The 22,585-nt window shown below is 50.2% G+C and overlaps 1 protein-coding gene across 1 annotated transcript; it reads right to left on the reverse strand.

Annotated features, from left to right (window-relative positions):
- Nucleotides 1-2,258: 2,258 nt before the first annotated feature.
- On the reverse strand, nt 2,259-14,151 carry LOC309645567 (cystatin-13-like). Its single transcript, XM_082430841.1, has 3 exons — nt 13,068-14,151; nt 5,245-5,358; nt 2,259-3,518 (listed from the first exon to the last, which is right to left on the reverse strand). Exons 1-3 carry the CDS (start codon nt 13,293-13,295, stop codon nt 3,435-3,437), a joined length of 426 nt encoding a protein of 141 aa, XP_082286967.1. The 5' UTR covers nt 13,296-14,151; the 3' UTR covers nt 2,259-3,434.
- Nucleotides 14,152-22,585: the final 8,434 nt, after the last annotated feature.

Below are 22,585 nucleotides of genomic sequence, written 5' to 3' on the forward strand. Positions count from 1 at the left end.
CCGCAGGTGGCACAAGCTAGGAGCACGGGTGCGTCTGAGCTGTGTCTCCGGGCTCAGCATCCCTGCCCCAGGGCGGCCACTCAGAGGTGGGTGTGCAGGAGAAGCCCGTGGCTGCCCTGGGACTCTTGGTAGCAGCCACGTGGACCTTCTCCCTCCTTGCCTCCTCTCCTTTTGCTGCCCGCGATCACCTCCTGAATACAAACCTGCTCCCAAGTGTGTGTCGCAGGGTTTCCTGGGGAGACAACCCTTTGTGTGGTGTGAGGACTTCTTCAGGATGCGTCCTCCTCACATACCTGGCTGGCTTCCCAGGCCCGTGACTCCGGCAGAGCCAAGGGGAGCCCAGACACGGGCATCCTCGCTGTTGGTGGGCGTTGCTCAGCATAGGCACAGCTGTGCTCTTGTCCCCCTGCCACCTGGGCCTGGACCAGGCAAGTCGCTCTCCAAGACCCTCCCCCACCCCTCCTCCTTCTCCCTCTGAGGCCTTTCCTGACTCCTGGCTGTTTCCGCCAAAGGAAGCTTAAAGGATCCTTTACGCACTGTGATTCCCATCGTGTTTCCAAGGAATCGACGCCACAATTCTCCTCAAGCAACTCCTGGGAAAGGGTCTCCTCTGAGGTCACCCCAGTGTGGGGAAGCTGCCCGGCCCTTCATGAGCTCACTCCTTTCCTGGGGCTGTGGAGGGACCCTGGGAGGGGCGTCAAACCTGGCTTCTGCCAGGGATGGTGCGCTGCCTGTCAGCCCACACGCGTAGGGCTTTACCAGTGGATCTGCCCCTGGATGGGAGCTGCAGGGCCTGGGTTTGTCCCGACCCCACTATCCCTCACTAGTCCAGAAGGTAGGCCACCTGCGCTGCTTAGCTTGGTGAGCACAGGTGTGGACTGAGGGACGTGTCCTGGTGGGAGGAGCCTTCTCCCTGACCCTGCGCACCTGTGCCTGGAATGGCGTGTCCTGGGCCCCTTCCTCCCACTGGAATCTGTACGCTGAAGAATCAGGGAAGTGGGTTTCTGGCCCTGTTGTCCATCCTTGGGCAACACCCCGCCGGAGGCAGAGGCAGGATTGCTGGGCTCCAAGCGCAGCCCACAGCTCAGGCAGGCACCCCCCTCTCCTGAAACGAGAGCCTAATGGGGACTCTGCCCTCCCAGCTGCTGACCTTTCGGCCATAGGCTCTGGGTCACGAAGGCTTGCAGCTGGGCATCGACAGGGCCATGAAAGGAAATGCAGCATCAGTGACCAAATGCCTTGCCTCCAGACCCTGTGTTCTGCTCTGTGCCCACTTTCCCGTCTGCCAGGGGGACATTCGGACAATTTCCTCAGCTTTCCCACGTGTCAGCGTCCAGGCACAGCCCTGGGGCTCAATAAATAAGGACTCAACACAAAGGAATAAGCAAGTGGAGAACTTGGGAGGACTTTGCAGTTGGCCGGGCCTCTCCGGTGGACAGCAAGGGGCGGGGCTGTCAGGTGATGGACACAGGGACACACCCAGCAGTTGGCCGTCCCTTCCCTGTGTGCTCGTCAGCCCGCTCCCCCGTCTGCACCTCCTCCAACCCTTGTCCCCAGACTCCCAGGGACCTAGAACAGCCGTGGGATTTGGACGCTGGTTTCCTTGTGGCGGTGGTCAGTCCGGGAAAGCAACATGCCCTGCTGGAAGGTGCATTTGTGACTCTTTCTCCTTTTTTTCCCCCAAAATTCTTGATGATCTATGCTGGGGGGAGGGGTGTGAATGAAAAGGGCGAGGGAGATAAAGAGGTACAAAAGTCTAGTTGTAAATGAGACACAAGGATGCAATGTCCAGCATGGGGGCAGTCAATAATATTGTAATAACTTTGTATCAATAGGGTGACAGATGGTAACTAGACTTATCTTGGGGATCACTTTGTAACATAGAGGAATACTGTTGCGCAGTTGGAACTAACAGTGTTGTAGATCAATTACACCGTAAGTTATAAAAAAAGAACTGAGGTATTTCTCCCCCAAGTCCTGCACTGGCTGAGGGCTCCTCTCAGGACCATCAGGCATCCCGCTGTCCAGCCCGCCCCTCACAGATGTTCACCGCAGGCAAGTCCTGCCAGAGGAGAAGTCCCAGGGAGGGTTCACCTGTCAGCCAGGTGGGCTTCGACCTGCTCCTGTGTGGTTACTGACACTTACCTGGCTGGCCCTCACCTGCACACCAGTGCTGGAGTTGCCACACCTACGTTTTGGAACGTGCTTTCTCCTTGTCATATTAACCCGCTTCACCATCTCAGCCCAGCCCTACACATACACATACACACACACACAGACACACACACACAGCGAGAGCCTGCCTCCTCCATGGCCTCTGCTGAACCGTATCTCCTGGTCATCACACCTTTAAGCCTCCCCTCCCACACTGAACCAGAGCTGATCTAGGTGACCAACAGCACAAAGAGGAGATGGTGTGTCAGAACTGAAGCTGGGGCACTGAGGGCGCTGAGGCTTCCATCCCTGTCTCTTGGACACTCTGTCCAGAGGAGAACATCCCCCTCACCCAGCGCACAGAGGCCAAGTGGAGAGGCCCGCACTGAGGATAGGAGAGACCTCCTGCCGACAGCAACGCCAGCCAGCAGCCGGGAGGGCAAGCCGCCCGGAGAGGGGGTTCTCCGGGGCCAAACTCACCTTCAGACGAGGGCAGTGCCGTCAGAGCCTGAGTGTGACTTCAGGATAGGTGACATCAGCCAAGCCACCCCAGACCCCTGGTGCACAGACACCAGGTGCGGAGACATAAATACATTGCTTAAGCACCAAGGGCAGGGTGATCAGTCACGCAGCATTAGATTATACCTCTTACCCTGTGCGAGCGCACACACGCGTGCACACACACACACACACACGTGCACAAATGCAGCCTACTCTCCGTGTACCATCACTCTTGCATTTTTCTGCCTCAATTCAAAACCAAAAGTAAAACACAAATCTCCAAATGATACAGCTAGCTCCCAGGTTGGATCGGGGGGGTTAAAACTGTTTCTAAAGCCATTTCGCTGTGTCTTGCAGAGTCCTGGGCAGGGAGATTTCTGTAGAAATCCATGGATGGACATTCTCAACGTATCTTCAGAGCCCTGCAGAAACTACCCACCAGGCTGAAGCAGTGGAGGGGTGGGTCTTCCTATTAGTTCCACACAAAGAGCTGTCAGTGAAAAGTAACTTGTGCCCAGAATTTGGTGAAATACGGAAGCAGGTTCGTGTTCTCTTCCATTCATTGGGAGCAGACTGCACCTGTTGGTAAATGCGTTGACCAAGCAGAAGACACTACCCAGCCTGGCACCACATTCTCAGCCTGCACGCCTGAAGAATGCACAAAAAAGCAAGAAGGCTACAAAATGAAGTCAATAGGTCAGATGTGTTATTTAAATGTTTTGTGAGTGTCTTTGCTTCTTTAAATGCTCATGAGAGCAGCAGAATGTGCTAGAAGACCATTAGACAGGCTGGCATTCTTTCTTCAGCATAGTGAGTTCAAAGTTCCAGGGTTTGGATGCCACAATAAAGGTGCAATGAAACATCTAAAAGAGACAAAAACAATAACCAGCTTGTAAGAAAAATTGCAAAAAACAAAAGTCAAAAAAACCCAGAAGTTCCTATTTCCAGGTGCCAGGATTTGGCTTCAAGAGGGCCAAAAGGTCGTCTGAGCCAGCCACGCCTCCACAGACCCCCAAGCTGTTGGCCCAATGGCAGAGCAGCCAGCCTCATGACTGGGGTGGACCCCCTTGGGTTCACCTCCCTGAGAGCTGAAGCCATCACGGTCGTGGCTCCATTTGCTCCAGATGAGCAAGAGTTGGAGCCCAGGACCAATTATCCTCAAGAAATCCTCGTGTCCAGCTCTGGCCCTTCGCCAGACTCGCCAACTTCCTGCAGCCCATGGAGACCCCACGCGGCGTGGAGGGCCCAGTGGGTCCTTCCCAGGGGAGGCAGCACCACAAAAATAGCCACGGTCCTGCGCACCTTGGAAAGCGGTGTCAGAATCTGGCCAGATTCCACCAGGGAAAGCTTGCAGCTGGGGAGCTGGGAGGAGACACAGGGCCTGCAGAGGGAGCGGGGCTCCAGGCTCCTGGTGTGGATGAGATCACTGTGTCCCTCCTCTCACCTAAAATCTTTACTCAATTAGAGTAAAAATATAAAGTACGAATAGCTCTTTATGGCAACACCCAGTAGAAGTGAAGTTGCATAAGATGCACAGACAGAGGGGTCAGGTTGAGGGGGAAACAGGACCAAGTGACCAGTAACCCAGACAGGCCACGGAGGAACTGAGGCCAGGTCGGCGAGGTGTCTAGGCCGGAGGGGCATCAGGATGGGTGGAGCTGGTTCCTGGCAGTGGCAGGGAGGGCAGGGAGGGCAGGTAGTGCGCTTATCAGAGGGTTAACTAATTGCTTAACTTGTGATCGCCAAGGTAGACAGGAAACAATCGCGAAATAAAGGGATTGAAAACCCAATTATTAAAATCAACCATAGAGGATATTTTAGCACTGTATTAACATATTAAAAATCTTTAAGAGGTGAAAAAATATTGGACGAGGAATTCAACTTCTTGGAACTCTGCCCACAAGGCAACAACAATCAGATATACACACAAACAGAAATAAAGAAGAATATTCATTATGGCACTGTTCATAATAGCTAAAAATTAGAAAAACTTAAATAATCAATTCTCAGGGGCTGACTAAATAATATGTGGAAACACCATTAAACGAAGTCAAATAGTTTCATTACATAATGCCCTCAAATAATTTTACGGTTTTGGAAATCCTTAGATTTTATTATTAAATAAAAATCTAAATTGTGGAACAGTGTACAGTGTGATCCCCACTACACAAAAATACAAATGTAAAATATAGAAAAAACTAGGATGTATAAATTTAAGTTGACAGCAGTAAACTTTCCATAAAGATATTTTTAGTTGATTGTTTTTTTCTTCTGTAGTTGATTTTAAGCTACTTAATACTTCGGAAAATTTCTAAATTTTCTACCTGAAGTGAATCGGGCCTATTATTATTTAAAACAGTATCAGGTTTTAAAATTTATTTTCCAAGGAGCTCAGATAGTTACCCTTTCATCCTTTCTAAGTCTCAATAAATAAAGAAAACAGATAAGCTCGAATCTATAGGAAGTCAGAAATGGGGAATCTCTAGTTCCATGATCCGTGCAAAGGCAGAGACTGGGAGGAATCCTTGGAGGGTAACAGGTGATTTTGAGCAAGATGATCCAAGGCTGTTGAACTGTCTTAGCACCTACCTTCTGCATTTTGGGATCCCGTTGTACTAAGCAGTTTTCATTTTCCCCTGAAGCTTTCTTGCACATTGTCCGGACAATTTTGACTTCAAGAAGGTAATCCAAACTATCCGTGACCTGTCCATGAGTAATTTAAAGTTAGAGATCATAAAAGAATATGTGGTATCAATTACCATTTCTGATAAACAAACATGTCACTGACAGCTTAGGGCAAAAGATGTCTTCTCACCTCCTTCCCTCCTACAGCTTTTTTTTTTTCTGACCAGAGTTTTGGAGTAACGCGGAGGTGGTTCTTACCTTGCTCTCTCTCTCTCTTTCTCAGTCTCTCTCATTATGGTATTTAATTTTAAAGTAATGACAACTGTCACCAAAATAAAGCAAGAAAACTATTCCCTAAAGACCATTTTCCTGGGAAAACTAATGGTTTGCTCACTGGAGCTTGGGAAATAAACAGCATTTTCATCGAAATCCACTGAGAGTGTATCGATTCCCTTTAAAGCCTTGGTAGTTTTAGTCATCCTTGCCTTATTCCACGTCATACACCCTCCCAAATCCCTGACTTTCTGGGCATCTTCCCTCCCTTCCCCTCCCCATGCAGAGCTCCCGTCAGCGCTGTACTCAAGAAGGGTCTCACAGGGAAATGCAGATGAACAATGGCAAATATCCACTCTCATGATTAAAGAATGAACAGGAAAACAAAGTTTATGAGACGTCAGGGAGAGAACATGCGAATAAGAATGACCAAGTTAGTTAAACACCATAACTGAGCCCAGAAGAAGGGGAGATAATTTGGAAAATACAGTAAATATTTTGGAAGTTCTAGAAAAGTCACCTGGGCATTGAACAAAATGCGTGTAGGCAGAATTCTAAGTACAGTTTCATGAATATAAAGTATACTTAAAATTTTTCAGTTATGCATCTAAGTGTCTGAAAGGACACTTGTGGGGTGCCCCCAGGATTGATGAGTCCATGGGGGAGGGAAGAAATCAGTGGTCACTTTCACTTTTTACTTCAACTACTTCCAAATGTAACCCTAGCGCATTTTTCATGACTGGATATTAAGTTTCTCTGCCTCAGCACTGTTGGCATTTGGAGCTGGGTCCTTCTTGGCCATGGGGGGCCGCGCTGTGCCCGGAGGGTGGTGACCCACATCCCTGGCCTCCACCCCTCTAATCTCAGTAGCAGCCCCTTCAGTTGTGATGACCAGAAACATCTCTGGGCATTGCCAAAAATGCCCTGTGGAGCAAAATCCATGCCCAGTTGAGAAGGACTGCTTTAGCCTTGAGTTATATTTCCAAGTGAAAATTATCAAGAAAACAGACTGTCCCAAATCACACTCAACAACCACTGACCAACCACCAGCCCCGTCTTGACCCCCAATTGCCCAGGAAAGGGAGGCAGATGGGGATCCAGCTACGGAGGCAGCCCCTCACTCTTTTCATAGCCAGGCCTCTCTGACTCTCCTGGCCTCCTGTGACACCGTCCCCTCCTGGCTGGCTGCAATGTCCCATCACCTTCATCCCATCCAGCATCACTCAGAGGCAGTAGCATGGGCGGATTAAGAGCAGGCAGCCTGGGTTTAAATCTTGGGTCTTCTACTTAGTAGCTGTGTGACCCTGGGCAAGTTGCTAGACCTCTCTGTGCCTGTTTCCTCTTATGTGAACTGGAAAACCTGAGTGCACCTACGGAAAGCCACTGGATCTAGCACAAAGTAAACATGGCTCCAGGCTGCCATTGGCGGTCTTTCCTACCAGCCTTCGCCGTGTGTGAAATCGGCAGCAGAACCCCAGCCAGCTATGAACTGGAGCAGGCGACCACGTGCTTTTTCTTCAAGGGCCAGAGAGGAAATATTCCAGGCTTTGCAGCACAAATACAGCCCAGAGGACCCTCAAAAAGTGTGTGTGGCTGTGTCCTAATAAAATTGTGTTTATGGACACTGAAGTTTCAATGTAATGTAATTTTCATATGTCACAAAATAGTCTCCTTCTTTTGTTTCTTATAATCATTTGTAGCTCAGGGGATGTACAAAGATGGGCAGTGGGCCAGATTTGGCTTCAGGCTGTTAGTGGCCACTGCTGATAAAGGTCTTTGCACTTTTAACTTAAATCATCCAATGGAATAGAGCAGTTTTCTTTCTATAGCGCCTGGGCATATGTTATTTTTACCTGAATTTTCACCCAGCATTTTTCTGTTCGCTTTCGTTAGGAGTTATTTTTGTTTGGGGGGTGGTGCATTCTTCCTTACCCCCTTTCTTCAATACGTTTTCCAGCAGTTTGTAGCTGGAATGCCAAGGAGTTTTAAACACTTCTGTTCTAGCCTCTTTTTGAACCTGTTTCTACCTGATTCTTTTGCATCCTTACCTGAATTTGAGCTGACAGTCAACTAAGAAATAAAATGTACATTCGTGGGCTTCCCTGGTGGCGCAGTGGTTAAGAACCTGCCTGGCAACGCAGGGGACACGGGTTCGAGCCCTGGTCTGGGAAGATCCCACATGCCGCAGAGCGGCTAGGCGCGTGAGCCACGACTACTGAGCCTGTGCATCTGGAGCCCATGCTCCGCAACAAGAGAGGCCGCGACAGTGAGAGGCCCGTGCACCGCGATGAAGAGTGGCCCCCACTCGCCGGAACTGGAGAAAGCCCTCGCACAGAAACGGAGACCCAACACACTCAAAAATAAATAAATAAATAAATTTATAGAAATCAATTATAGGGGGAAAAAAGGAAAAAACAAAAACACATGGAGGCTAAACAATACGTTACTAAATAACCAAGAGATCACTGAAGAAATCAAAGAGGAAATCAAAAAATACCTAGAGACATATGACAATGAAAACATGACGATCCAAAACCTACGGGATGCAGCAAAAGCAGTTCTAAGAGGGAAGCTTATAGCTATACAAGCCTACCTCAAGAAACAAGAAACATCTCGAATAAACAACCTAACCTTGCACCTAAAGCAATTAGAGAAAGAAGAACAAAAAAACCCCAAAGCTAGCAGAAGGAAAGAAATCATAAAGATCAGGTCAGAAATAAATGAAAAAGAAATGAAGGAAACAATAGCAAAAATCAATGAAACTAAAAGCTGGTTCTTTGAGAAGATAAACAAAATTGATAAACCATTAGCCAGACTCATCAAGAGAAAAAGGGAGAAGACTCAAATCAATAGAATTAGAAATGAAAAAGGAGAAGTAACCACTGACACTGCAGAAATACAAAAGATCATGAGAGATTACTACAAGCAACTCTATGCCAATAAAAGGGACAACCTAGAAGAAATGGACAGATTCCTAGAAAGGTATAACCTTCTAAGACTGAACCGGGAAGAAATAGAAAATATGAGCAGACCAATCACAAGTAATGAAATTGAAACTGTGATTAAAAATCTTCCAACAAACAAAAGCCCAGTACCAGGTGGCTTCACAGGTGAATTCTATCAAACATTTAGAGAAGAGCTAACACCCATCCTTCTCAAACTCTTCCAAAAATTTGCAGAGGAAGGAACACTTCCAAACTCATTCTATGAGGCCACCATCATCCTGATACCAAAACCAGACGAAGATACTACAAAAAAAGAAAATTACAGACCAATATCACTGATGAATATAGATGCAAAAATCCTCAACAAAATACTAGCAAACAGAATCCAACAACACATTAAAAGGATCATACACCATGATCAAGTGGGATTTTTCCCAGCAATGCAAGGATTCTTCAATATACGCAAATCAATCAATGTGATACATCATATTAACAAACTAAAGAAGAAAAACCATATGATCATCTCAATAGATGCAGAAAAAGCTTTTGACAAAATTCAACACCCATTTATGATAAAAACTCTCCAGAAAGTGGGCATAGAGGGAACATACCTCAACATAATAAAGGCCATATATGACAAACCCACAGCAAACATCATTCTCAATGGTGAAAAACTGAAAGCATTTCCTCTAAGATCAGGAACGAGACAAGGATGTCCACTCTCACCACTATTATTCAACATAGTCTTGGAAGTCCTAGCCATGGCAATCAGAGAACAAAAAGAAATAAAAGGAATACAAGTTGGAAAAGAAGAAATAAAACTGTCACTGTTTGCAGATGACATGATACTATACATAGAGAATCCTAAAAATGCCACCAGAAAACTACTAGAGCTAATCAATGAATTTGGTAAAGTTGCAGGATACAAAATTAATGCACAGAAATCTCTTGCATTCCTATACACTAATGATGAAAAATCTGAAAGAGAAATTAAGGAAACACTCCCATTTACCACTGCAGCAAATGAATAAAATACCTAGGAATAAAACTATCTAGGGAGACAAAAGACCTGTATGCAGAAAACTATAAGACACTGATGAAAGAAATTAAAGATGATACCAACAGATGGAGAGATATACCATGTTCTTGGATTGGAAGAATCAATATTGTGAAAATGACTATACTACCCAAAGCTTTCTACAGATTCAATGCAATCCCTATCAAATTACCAATGGCATTTTTTTACAGAACTGAACAAAAAGTCTTAAAATTTGTTTGGAGACACAAAAGACCCCGAATAACCAAAGAAGTCTTGAGGGGAAAAAACGGAGCTGGAGGAATCAGACTCCCTGACTTCAGACTATACTACAAAGCTACAGTAATCAAGACAATATGGTACTGGAACAAAAACAGAAATATAGATGAATGGAACAAGATAGAAAGCACAGAGATAAACCCACACACCTGTGGTCAACTAATCTATGACAAAGGAGGCAAGGGTATACAATGGAGAAAGGACAGTCTCTTCAATAAGTGGTGCTGGGAAAACTGGACAGCTAAATGTAAAAGAATGAAATTAGTACACTCCTTAACACCATACACAAAAATAAACTCAAAATAGATTAAAGACCTAAATGTAAGACTGGACACTATAAAACTCTTAGAGGAAAACATAGGAAAAACATTCTTTGACATAAATCACAGCAAGATCTTTTTTGATCCACCTCCTAGAGTAACGGAAATAAAAACAAAAATAAACAAATGGGACCTAATGAAACTTAAAAGCTTTTGCACAGCAAAGGAAACCATAAACAAGACGAAAAGACAACCCTCAGAATGGGAAAAAATATTTGCAAACAAATCAATGGACAAAGGATTAATCTCCAAAATATATAAACAGCTCATGCAGCTCAATATTAACAAAACAAACACCCAATCCAAAAATGGGCAGAAGACCTAAATAGACATTTCTCCAAAGAAGACATACAGATGGCCAAGATGCACATGAAAAGCTGCTCAACATCACTAATTATTAGAGAAATGCAAATCGAAACTACAATGAGGTATCACCTTACACGAGTTAGAATGGGCATCATCAGAAAATCTACAAATAACAAACGCTGGAGAGGGTGTGCAGAAAAGGGAACCCTCTTGCACCGTTGGTGGGAAGGTAAATTGATACAGCCACTATGGAGAACAGTATGGAGGTTCCTCAAAAAACTAAAAATATAATTACCCTATGACCCAGCAATCCCACTACTGGGCATATACCCAGAGAAAATCATAATTCAAAAAGACACATGCACCCCAATGTTCATTGCAGCACTATTTACAATAGCCAGGTCATGGAAGCAACCTAAATGCCCATTGACAGACGAATGGATAAAGAAGATGTGGTACATATATACAATGGAATATTGCTCAGCCATAAAAAGGAACGAAATTGAGTCATTTGTAGAGACGTGGATGGATCCAGAGACTGTCATATAGAGTGAAGTAAGCCAGAAAGAGAAAAACAAATATTGTATATTAACACATGTATGTGGAACCTAGAAAAATGGTACAGATGAACCGGTTTGCAGGGCAGAAATTGAGACACAGATGTAGAGAACACACGTATGGACACCAAGGGGGGAAAGCGGGGGTGGGGGTGGGGGCGGGAGTGGTGGTGTGATGAATTGGGCGATTGGGATTGACATGTATACACTGATGTGTATAAAATGGATGACTAATAAGAACCTGCTGTATAAAAAAATAAATTAAATAAAATTCAAAAATTCAGAAAAAAAAACTTAATAGAATAGAAAAGAGTCCTACATCTGCAGAACTACCTCATGCTTGGCAGGGGTGACACTGTGGTATAGTGTAGAAATAATGCTCTTTTTAACAAATGGTGCTATTTGGTTAAAAAACAAAAACAAAGAAAACCACACACAAAAAATGTACATTCGTGAAATGAAGTAGCAAACACTATGAAATGATACGTTAGTCTTGAGCTATGTGGGTCTTTGGTTTATTTTATTATTAAATACCTGCCTTTAAAGCAGAACCATCTATATCTATTTGTGTAGATGGAGAGCGCAGATTAAAACGTACAAGAAAGTGGACTAATCCTGGGAAAGATGGGAACGTCACTAAGAACAGGTACCAAATCTGAGCCCCCTGGGGTGTCGACATCCATGAGGTTTTAATTCAGCCACCCATTGGGGACGCACATCCTGGCCCAGGTGTCGCTGCCTAAAAATACAAACCACACAACTGGGGCCACACGGAGAACCAGCAGGAGCCCGGGGCCCACGGCCTGTGAAGGTGGCCAGGAGCCAGGTGTCCCGGCCTCTTAGGGGATCCAGACGCTGAGTGAAACTTCTGCCCACATAAGAAAACAGGAAACAGAGGCAGGTTGACGGTGGCTGGAGGGTGGGCAGCACAGGTTAGAGGGAAGATGGGGCGAGTGGAGGAGGAAGAGGAGCAGAGGTGTAGGTTAGGCCGGCGTCACACGTAACCCGGGCCCAGTGGGGCCCCCTCACCCTCTGCCGACCCCTCTCGTTGCTCACCCCACCACCTCCCATCTCGGGCTCCTGCATAAACCTCAGGACAACCCTCTTTCTCAGGAAACACAGCGTTGGTTCAATGCACTCTTCTTAGACATGGTCCGTGTTCAAATCCCTCCAACTGCCCTAAGAACATCCTTTACAGTATAATTTTAAATCCAAGAGACAATACAGGATCACATCTCGCATTTAACGTCATGTTTCTTAAGTCTCCTTTAGTGAGAACCATTTCCTGCTTTTTACCCGTCTTTCACAGCACTGATATTTTTAAGCGGTCTTAGAGAATGCCGCATAATACGGACTCTTCTAATTGTCCCTCGAGGTCACCCTCAGGTACCTGGGGCAGGAACACCGTATACAGGAGACGCTGTGTCCTTGCAGTGATGTCACATCAGAGGCACACGGTGTCAATTTGCCCCATGTGTCCTGGTTGTAATTAATTAACAAGCAATCTCTATAGCGGTCCACCCCCCCCTCCTCCTCCCCCTCCCCCTCTCCCCCCACATCGGGGGGGAGGATTCATTGTTGATCTTCGGCCTGAGTTAGTTATTACCATGGTGGTTGCAAAAGGTGATTTTCTAGTTTCATATTCTTTCACATCTCTAAGTAGGCATTTTTCTGTAAAAAAGAGCCTTCCCTTCTGCCCTGGTTCCTTTTTACAGTGAAAGCTGGATGTGGAGTTTGTTCACTTGTTCACTGCGTTATAATCCATCCCTGTAGCCACTTAGGTAGATGATACCAGCTCAAACTGTCCCAAACTTGACCCCTTCAGGAGCCCTTCTGGGCTCTTACCTGTGTTTTCTGATGTGACTATAACTAAGTTTAAGTTATTTGAATGGATATATTATGTTTTACCCCAGAATGATAAAGGAGGAAGTTTAATTAACTTTCTTCCAAAAACCCCTAAAATAAAGTTCATAAATTTTGGCTCAGGTGTCTCTCAGCTGCTCTCCACGGATGACAGCCCTGCCACAAAGGCGAGTGTGGGGACAGAGAACAGGGAGTGAAAGCCACTAACCTGCTCCTGGGACTTCAGAATCTGCATCACCTTGAAGGTGTACATGTCCTTGCTGGCCTTGTTGTACTCCTTCATGGCGAACCACAGTGCCTGCTGCACGTATACATAGGATTCGGGAACGTCTTGGAATTTCCTCACCACCTTCGATGAACCCCAGGCCTGGACACCTCTGGACGTGAGGGCCACCGTGGCCATCAGGAGCAGCAGGCCGGGGCGGAGCCTGGCCATGGCACCTCAGCCCAGGGGGCACGGCCGAGTCCCTCCTGTCCTTGCAAAGCTGGCAGGGCCCTGCTGCCTCTGCACCCAGCCCCTCCCGCTCTGCTGCGGGCGGAAAGGGGAGAACAGCGGTTAACATCGTCTGCCCAAGAAAGAAGCTGCCTGCGAAATGTGCAATTCAGTCCATTTTCCCATCTTGGATGCTTCCTTTCTGGAAGGACACACACCTCTGTGCACTCACGTGTGGGAGGGATGCACACACACGTGTACACACACACATGCCTGTCCTTCCGGCCGGCTGGGTTGGGCCCCGTGGTAGGCACTGCACGTGCTGTGTGGCTTCTCATCATCAGAGCCCCGTGGGGCTGCGAAACCCTTTACACAGGAGGAAATGCCCACGGGGCTGCGTGTCTGCTTCAGACCAGGGCTGCCCTGCCTCAGTCTCACCCACGCGTAGGAGGGATCATGGCTTGTAAAGTGCATTTGCTTTAGAGGAATCCCTTCTGCCACAGAAGGTCACCAGGATTTGGCTCACGAGGCAGAGGCAGCGGCTAATGTGTCAGATACAGACAAGGAGCAAGCCACTCGAGACAAAGCAGGGTCTGTGGGTTGTGTTCGCCACAGAGAAGTGGGGACAGAGTGTCCAAGCTGAACAGGAGGACGTGATGGCCAAACCAAGAGATGCCTGGTGTCCATCAGGCTCTAGATACAGACACCCGGCACTGAACACTCCCGGGGTCTTAGCTCGGTTGCCCACCCAGGACACCACTCTGGTCCACGTGCCCTCTGCCAGGTATCGCCAACCAAACCCAGGCTGCGGGAGGTGACCTTCCCGTGTGCCTCCCAGAGACGGGCCTGTGGGGAGGCTGATGTGTGAGGACACCGGGTCCCCTCCGCCCGCCGGCCTGGCCCGTGGTAACCTGTCCCCTCCTGCCCGGCCTCCGCTCGACGGCAGCATTGACGTGACGCGCGTGGGATTGGAGCGGTTCAGACCCGCTCTGTGGCCTCTGGAGCAGTTGCCCAGACACACGGGGCGGTTGCCCTGGGCTTGTCTTCCACCCAGCACGGCTAAACCTGGGGCCCACCTGAGCACCAAGCTCCTTTCCACGATGCTGCGGCCGAGCCCTGAGCCGGCCACCGGCCGCAGGCGTCTCTCTCCTTCCTCAGGACCCGAGCTCGGTGGCTTCTGCCCGTGGCCCGCTTGCCTCTGGCACGCTCAGTTCATAGCCATGCACCTGCTCAGGGTGTCTGTCGGCGTCAGGGTGTGTCTGCCCTCAGCTGCCCTCCCTGCCAGTGGTCACCTCTGTTGCCCCTTTGTGATGTAAACCCTGCCCCACTGATGCTGCCTAAGTGACCGGCCCCTCTGTCAGGGGACCCTCTGCCCTCAGAAGTCCACAGGCTCGCCAGGAGCCCCCAGCATCTGCCCCACGTGCTGAGTCCCAGCTCCCGTCCCTTGGCTCCTGACTTTCTAAATTTCTGCGCTCTGGATGGGCAGCTGGAAGTGAAGTCACCTCCAGGGCTGTTTCCATCAGTGTCTCGTCATGTGGCCCCTCAGTCTTAGAGATACCAAACAGCCAGGCTCAGGGGACCTGGGGCCAGAGGCCCTCAGGTCGGGAGGCCAGGGGTGGTGCCAAGGACACGAAGTAGAAGTCTGGCAACAGACTCAGGCGTGATAAGCCTCTGCGGGATGAACAGAGGGCAGATCCCCCTTGGCCCGCCAGCCATTCCTCCCCATCTCCAGCCTTGTCCCTGGCAGGCTGCCCTTGTCCGGTTTCCTCTCCTGTGTGCGATTCTCGTCCCACGCCAGGCTGCCCTGACGGTCGGGACTCCATCCCGCTCTGCTTTTGGGGCCTGGCTCGGCCACAGAGAGGGGCTCCCAAGAACTCAGAAGTTGGGAAATCGCTACTTTTCTTTCCAGGATAAAATACACATCCGCCCAAGGAGGCTCCTACCTGAGACCCATAAGATAAAATCCAGACAAGGCCTGTGAGGCCTGAGACTCACCTGCTGCAGGGTCAAATGTGAGAGGCAGAATCCTGGGCTGGAAATCAGGAGCCCTTTCTGAGCTTGTAGAAGCCAGGTGGAGAAGAACCACCGATCTGGCCACACATTTTGTACAGCGCACGCTCACACACGCACATACTCTCACATGCTCTCGCCCCCAAAGTCAACAGGTAAATGGGAACACAGTACGTTATTTGGAAGATATTTGGCAAAGGGTTAAGTTCCCTTTTATGGGAAAAGCTCTTTTCTTAAAAAAATTTAAATTTAATTTTTTTTAACATCTTTATTGGAGTATAACTGCTCTACAATGGTGTGTTAGTGTCTGCTTTATAACAAAGTGAATCAGTTATACATATACATATGTCCCCATATCTCTTCCCTCTTGCGTCTCCCTCCCTCCCACCCTCCCTATCCCACCCCTCTAGGTGGTCACAAAGCACCGAGCTGATCTCCCTGTGCTATGCGGCTGCTTTTAAAATCCGAAAGAAAAAGACGATTTCCTCACTTGTCTCGGCTCAAAGGGAGCCAAAGATATGAGCATATAATATGTCCAGAAAGGAGTCCATTTCCCCTCTTGGCCCCTTGAATCGTTTGAAAACTGTGGCCTGGGCTGAGGCCTCTCTCCAGCCGCCCTGGTTGACCTGCCATCCACCCCCCCGCCCCCGCCCCCACATCTCTCCCTGGGAATCGGCCCGGGCCCACCCAGCTGGTCCCGGGAAAGTTCAAGGGCGGGGGCGGGGTGCCGACGCTGTGATGGCTGTGGACCCACGGGGCTGAGTCCTGGGCTGGTCCTCAGGCCTCCACTGACAGAGTACGGAGGGGAGACAGCCCCCGGGCCCTCTGGACACGGCCCCACTCCCCTCCATCCCCCCCAGCGGGCTCACCCCAGCTGCTTTGGGGTCATCGGCAATGGCAGATACTGACTGTTCAGAAGCAATTGCCCCTGACGGTGGCAACTGGGATTACAGGAGGGGCCAGCTGGAGCTTCTCACCCTGGCTGCCTTAGGGGATGCGGCCAGAGGGCAGCTGGGACGCACGGGGCTCACTGCAGGGGCAGGGTGGTTTTTAAACAACTTTACTGAAATATAATTCTCATGTCATACAATTCAACCATTTAAGTGTGCGATTCAATGACTTTTAGTATCTTCACAGAGTTTTACATCCAAAACCACAATCGGCTTTCCCAGCAAGGCTGAACCAATACCCTCCCAATCTCCCCGTCTCCTTCCAATCCTAGGCAACCTCGAATCTGCTTTCTGTATAGATTTACCTATTCTGGACATTTCCTATAAATGGAATCATACTGTATATGTCTTGTGGTGTATGGCTTTCTCTTAGCATGTTTTCAAGGTTCATCTACGTTACAGCATGAATTGCTACTTCATTTCTTTTTATCGCTGAATAACTTTCCTTCGTGTATGTGTGTACTGGGTTTCATCTATCCATTCACCAATTAGTGGACATGGGGGTTTTGACTACTTTTTGGCTATTATGACTAATGCTGCTACAGACTTTCATATTTGGGCTTTTGTGTGGACATATGCTTTTATTTCTCTTGGTATACAGGTCAGAGTGGAATTACTGGATTACCTGAACTCTGTATTTAACTTTTTGAGGGACTGCTAGATGGTTTCCCAAAGTGGCTGCAGCATTTTACCTTCCCATCAGCAGTGTATGAGGGTTCCATTCCTCTACATCCTTGCCAGCACTGGTTACTATCTCTGTATTTATTTATTTATTTACATTTTGGCTGCGTTGGTCTTAGTTGCAGCACGTGGGATCTTTTGTTGCGACGGATGGGTGGGATCTTCATTGCAGCACATGGACTTCTCTCTAGTTGTGGCATGCAGGTTTTCTCTCCAGTTGCAGTGTGCTGGCTCCAGAGCACATGGGCTCTGTAGTTTGCAGCAGGTGGGCTCTCTAGTTGAGGCGCTCGGGCTCAGTAGTTGTGGTGCGTGGACTTAGTTGCCCTGCGGCATGTGGGATCTTAGTTCCCTGACCAGGGATTGAACCCGCGTCCCCTGCCTTGGAAGGCAGATTCTTTACTACTGGACCACCTGGGAAGTCCCACTATCTCTGTTTTTGATGATCGCCAGCCTAGTGTGTATGAAGGGAGACAAGTGGTTAGACTTTGACAAATGTGACGCAGAACATTTTAATTTCCATAATATCAAAGAGCTCTTGCAAGTAATTTTTAAAAAGACAGAAATCCAATAGGAAACTTGGAGAAAAGTAATCAACACAGAAGTCACAGAAAAAGAAATATAAATGTCTTTAATACATGTGTGAAAATATGCTTAGCTTCCTTAACAACAGAAATTCAAATGAACCCAACCATGAAGTGTCACTATTCTCCTACACTTTGGAAAAAAGTTAAAAAACAGTGACAGTGTCTGGTTGATAAGGCACCTTCATCAGCATTGGTAGAGTAGGAATCCAATGTCTTTGCTCAGGGTGATTTAGCAATCTCTGTTAAACATTTAAAAGTTACATAGCCCTCAACACATCCACATGCAGGAGTTTGTCCCACAGAAATATTTGCCTACATGCACAAAAGGGCATGGGGACACAATTTTTTCTTGGCTGGAGTAGAGTAGTTATTACCTAAATTTTTCTGTCTTTATAGACTGCGCCTATCCCGGACCTTCAGCTGGAGAGAGCAGGCTTGGGTTGGACGGAGGAAAAACACAACTGTTTACAAAATGGCATCTTCACCAACTTTGTCAGCACAGATCAGTTTTGACATCCTAGGCAGGGTTTAGGTGGAGGGGAGGGACGCCCCGTGGGTACTTGGTGTGGAGGGAGCTTCACAACCTGTATCAGAGGCTGTGCTTGGGGAGGGAAGGGGATCACACTGACACGGGTCCCAGTCAGAAGCTTGGGGGAGCTGAGGGGTCAGCCGAGGGCCTTGGCCCCTGTCGCTCCACAGTTCTGGCCATCAGCACCTTCTCCACTTCTTCACGTGGACCATTGCGTCTTTGTCGTTCTTGTATAAACCGTGGGAAGCAGATCAAGACAAGTCTTGGACTCCTCTTCCACCTGGATCGATACAGGTGAACCCTCCTCGGCAGAAATTCTGGAGCCATTCGGGCTGTAGGGCCAGATAGCGTTACTGAAATAAGTTGTTTGGTGATTTATTTCCCCTTTCTGCAGGCCTCTGTCCCTCCACTCTGAACCGCCCCCCAAAAGCTCTCCACCGTCCACCTAAAGTCATTCCCGACCTGCAGGATTGAGGGTCTGCCGGAGGCGGGGAGGCCGAGATCTCTCCCTAGGAGAGGCCCCCATGAAAGGCTGTGCAGCTGAGGCCCGAACTCCGCCATGAGGGAGCCCTGTTACGTTCAGGCCAACACCCTCGAAAGCAAAGAGTCTGGAAGGAAAAAGGCCCCATCACCTTTCTCCACATCCACGTTTGCTGGCCGCTTACCAAGGCAGGTGCTAAGCAAGGGTAGCAGAAGCTAGGACGGCGCCCAGCCCATCTGGGCTCACAGGAGGCACCGCCGAGGGCCAGACACCTGGCTCCAGTCCTAGCTTGGGGAAGTTGCCCGTCCTCACCGGCATTCAGCCAGGCTGTGTGACATAATTCCCGCCTGGTTCATCTCAGTCGGCAGTTCTTATAGCAATGCCCTTCAGTCTTGCTCCAGGGGTGGTTGAATTGGGAAAGATCCTGCAGAAATCACCCTCATTTCATCACAAATCCCCTTTCGTCACAAGGAAGGCCACGGTCCAGTCCCCAGCACTTTGGAGCAATCCCCTGATCTGCAGCCTGGCTCTGGGCCTCTCCCATGGGTGAAGTTTGCTGTGACACTGAGCAAGGTGAAGCTAGGTCCACCACACAGCCAGTTCCATCTTGGCAATGGTCACAGCCCCACATTCTTGCTTTTTCCACGGGCAAGGTGAGGGTGAGAGAGTGATTGCAGAAGGGGCTTCTCTGCGTGTGCCCAGGGCGCTGACCTTGAGGCCTTGAGGTTCCCGGCCAGGAGGCGTAGTCAGGGTTCTGGAAGCAGAGCAAGCTGGGCACTGGACATGTGCACACCTCGGGTTGAGCCCATCAAGTCAGACAGCTCAGGGGCCTGTTCCTGCAGTGTCCGTGGTGGGAGGCCATGTGGAGCAGACCAGTTCATTGCCGTTGGCAATTCTTTTCCTGAGAAAGGCCCCCAGGTTCACGTTCCTGTCCTCACGGGGGGAAGGGTAAACGCTGCCGGCACGCCTAGTGTCCAGATAAGAGCTGGGGACGCGCAGACCCAAGCCCTCCCCATCCTCTGGTCCAAGGACCCTCTGTTCTTTGGGCAAGAACCTTGCAGTCTCTGTTTTGTCCCTGGCCTACTTTGAAGTGCAACAATTAAACTCTGTGTCAGCCCAAGAACAAAAGTGACCATAGAACTAATGCTTTTCAAGTCCTTGGTGGCACAAGGCTGACAGTGAAAAGTGGGAGGAGGCAACAGAGGCCAGGGCTCAGGTCTCTGCTGCCAACTGTCCCTAAGGTCGCTCGTCGGCCTGACCCCAGCAGAAACCTGCAAATGTTGTGTCGGCACATGGATAGCAGAACCGTCAACCTCCCTCGCTGTAACGGACGTACATGCAGCTGACCCAGCACATCGCCTGGTCCTACCGAGCCAGCAGGCATTCTGTCCTCCAAGATGAAGGCTAGCGGACTGAGGGCCCAGTTACACCATGAGGGCTTTGAACTAGAAGGTGGCAGCGTTGGGAAAAGAACTCCATCTTCTGTGCTGGCCTGTGGCTGTAACCCTGCCCTCGAGGTGCCAGCAGCCTACGGCTCAGACATGCTGGTGTCCGGGAGGTGGTCACACAGCCCACCCTGCACCTGGCCTCACTCCCCTGGCTGGGGGGCTCCGTGACTCAGCCAGGACTAGAGACTCATTTCCTCGTGCTCAGACACGCTCATGCCCAAGAAGGGAGGCTGTTAGCTGGGACTGGTACCCAGGTAGCCAGGACCTGCCCACAGAGACCGTAAAACGCTGTGGGGAGAGGGCCTGCCCCCTGCCAAGCCTGGCCCCGAGCTCCCCTGCGAGTGCCCTGTTGTCCTGGGCCCCTCTGTCCTCTGTTCCCCTTGGCTTCCTGGGCTCCCATCCTTCCACGGCCCAGGCTGGGCCCACAGATGCAGCCAGGAGCCAGGAGGCTGCCCGTCATGGGGGGCAGCCCACCGAGGGTGGGGACATGGTGTGTGAGTGCCCATGTGGAGTCTCTGCCGGTGGGCAGGGGGCCCAGGGTGGGCCATGGGTGGGCAGAGCAGGTGGGCATAAAATGCTCGGGGCACAGTGGGCGCACAAAGGCACTGTCCGGTCCCCACCGGCATGGTCACCGGCCCGTAGAGGGGCCATCCAGGCCCTGCAAGTTGCCTCTCCTTCCAGAGAATCCACACCAGTCAGTCTGCAGGAGAGGGTGGTTCCCCCGGGGGGAGCTGAAGAGCCTCTGGCTGGCCCTAGGTGACATCCACGGCAGTGTGTTGACCTGGCCCTGCACGTCCAGCAGGGGCCTGGTGACTGGGGCAGAGACGGGCTTCTGTGCCAGGTATGTTCAAGTGCACTTGACGGGCCGTTGACTACGGGAGGAGGGAAATGTCCTGCTCGGTTTGGTTTTGGGACAACACTTGCGGGGTGGCCCTGGCTGAGATTGGAGATGCCAGGAGGGCAGACAGGAGAGGTTTCTGGCCAGGCTGGTGCAGCGGCCTGCCTCCGTCCAGGACCTGCCAATGAATCGGGGAGCCCTCCACGGTGGACGTGCGGAGAGCTGGCAGGAGTGCCCTTCACCAAGGAAAGCAGCCTGTGGGCAAGGGACCCCTGGACCGCAGAAGGCCCGTCTCACCCCCTGGGCCTCTGCTCCGGCTGCAGCCCCACTTCTGCTTACTCTCCTCTCCCCTGGCTGAGTCCGTTGGTCTCGGGAGAGGACCCAAATCTTTATCTCATGTGCCTTGGAAACAGATCGGCCTTGTTATTTCATTCCCAGGGTCGGAGGGGAACCGCTACTTTGCTGGCCTGGGTCCATCCTAGAGCGCCCACGTAGCCAACCCCCCCCCATGCCCTGCACAGGGTGGGCACTGGTGGCCACTCCGCACACTTCCAGTGCCCGCGTCTTGACCCTTTGTCCCTGACTCCTCTGGAGACCCTAGAAATGCACCTCCTGTGTCTGCATGTACCTTCCACATAGAAAGGGGAACACCACCGGCTAGGCGCTCGCGGGTTATGAGTCTGTGCCCCTCCCTGTGGGCTCTCAGTCCAGCAGGGCCTGGGAGCCAGGCGGTCCCCACGCTGGCCTGGGTCAAGGCGAGCAGACCTGGGGTGTGGTCAGCGGTGCGGCACCCAGTGGACACGGCAGAGCTGGGACAGGGCTTACATCTCTGAGACCAGGACCAGCCTGCACCCTCCCCACAGCCCACCTGGCCCTTTCCCAGGTTGGAGGCCCTGAGCTCCCTGCTGCTGCTACCCAGGTGATCCCCAGAACACCCACCCCTGGTCCTGGCAGCTCTGGCCTCATTTCCCACTGGCCTGTGGCGTCTCCACAGCCTGGTCAAGGATTGGGCTAAATGGATTCCTTGTTCTCGCAGAGGATGGCCATGACTGGTCACCAGCTGGAAAGGCCTTGGGTCCCCGCAAGGATGGGGGCAGGACAGAGGGCGGGACCCCCAGACCAGTCCGGAGCTTGGGCAGCCAAGCTGCAAGCTTAACCATGCAGTTTTCATTACCGTTTGGAAGCTTTCTGCAGTTGGTGCGGGCAATTTCAGCATCAATAAAGTATTCAAGACTGGCCACGTGGCCAGTCTTGTTGGGCAGCATTTCCTTGATCTCTGTGGCCTTCCAGGGCCCCTTTGCTCCTGCGTCCCAGACTGAGGCAGACAGTGTTGGGTCCAGGGTGCAGGGGGGCTTCAGCAGAATGGAGTAGAGGCTATGGGTCTGACCTCCCACCGGGGAAGTGAGCATGTGTGTGTGTGTGTGTGTGTGTGTGTGTGTGAGAGAGAGAGAGAGAGAGACTCCAGTAACATCTCAGCAGAAAGGACATGAAACCCAGCAAGGGAAAGCGAGGCCTGCCTGGCATCTTATTTCATGTGAAGAAAGAGAAAATGAAAAGACTTGGAGAGACAGGTTGAAAAGAGGTGAAATTAGATTAAATTTTGATATAAGTTAACACACACTTAGAAATAGGCCTGTTCGGGGTATCTCTGTCCACGTGGGAGGAACACCTGTACCAGCTGGGGGGCAATCACCCCGCCCCCAGCACGTCCGGCTAGCCCCGCACTGTCCCCTGCCCGCCTGCTGCAGACACCGGATTCCTGCAGTTCCCAC

The sequence above is a fragment of the Balaenoptera physalus genome (genome assembly GCF_965194825.1).
Source record: "Balaenoptera physalus genome assembly, chromosome: 16".
Classification (NCBI taxonomy): Eukaryota; Metazoa; Chordata; class Mammalia; order Artiodactyla; family Balaenopteridae; genus Balaenoptera; species Balaenoptera physalus.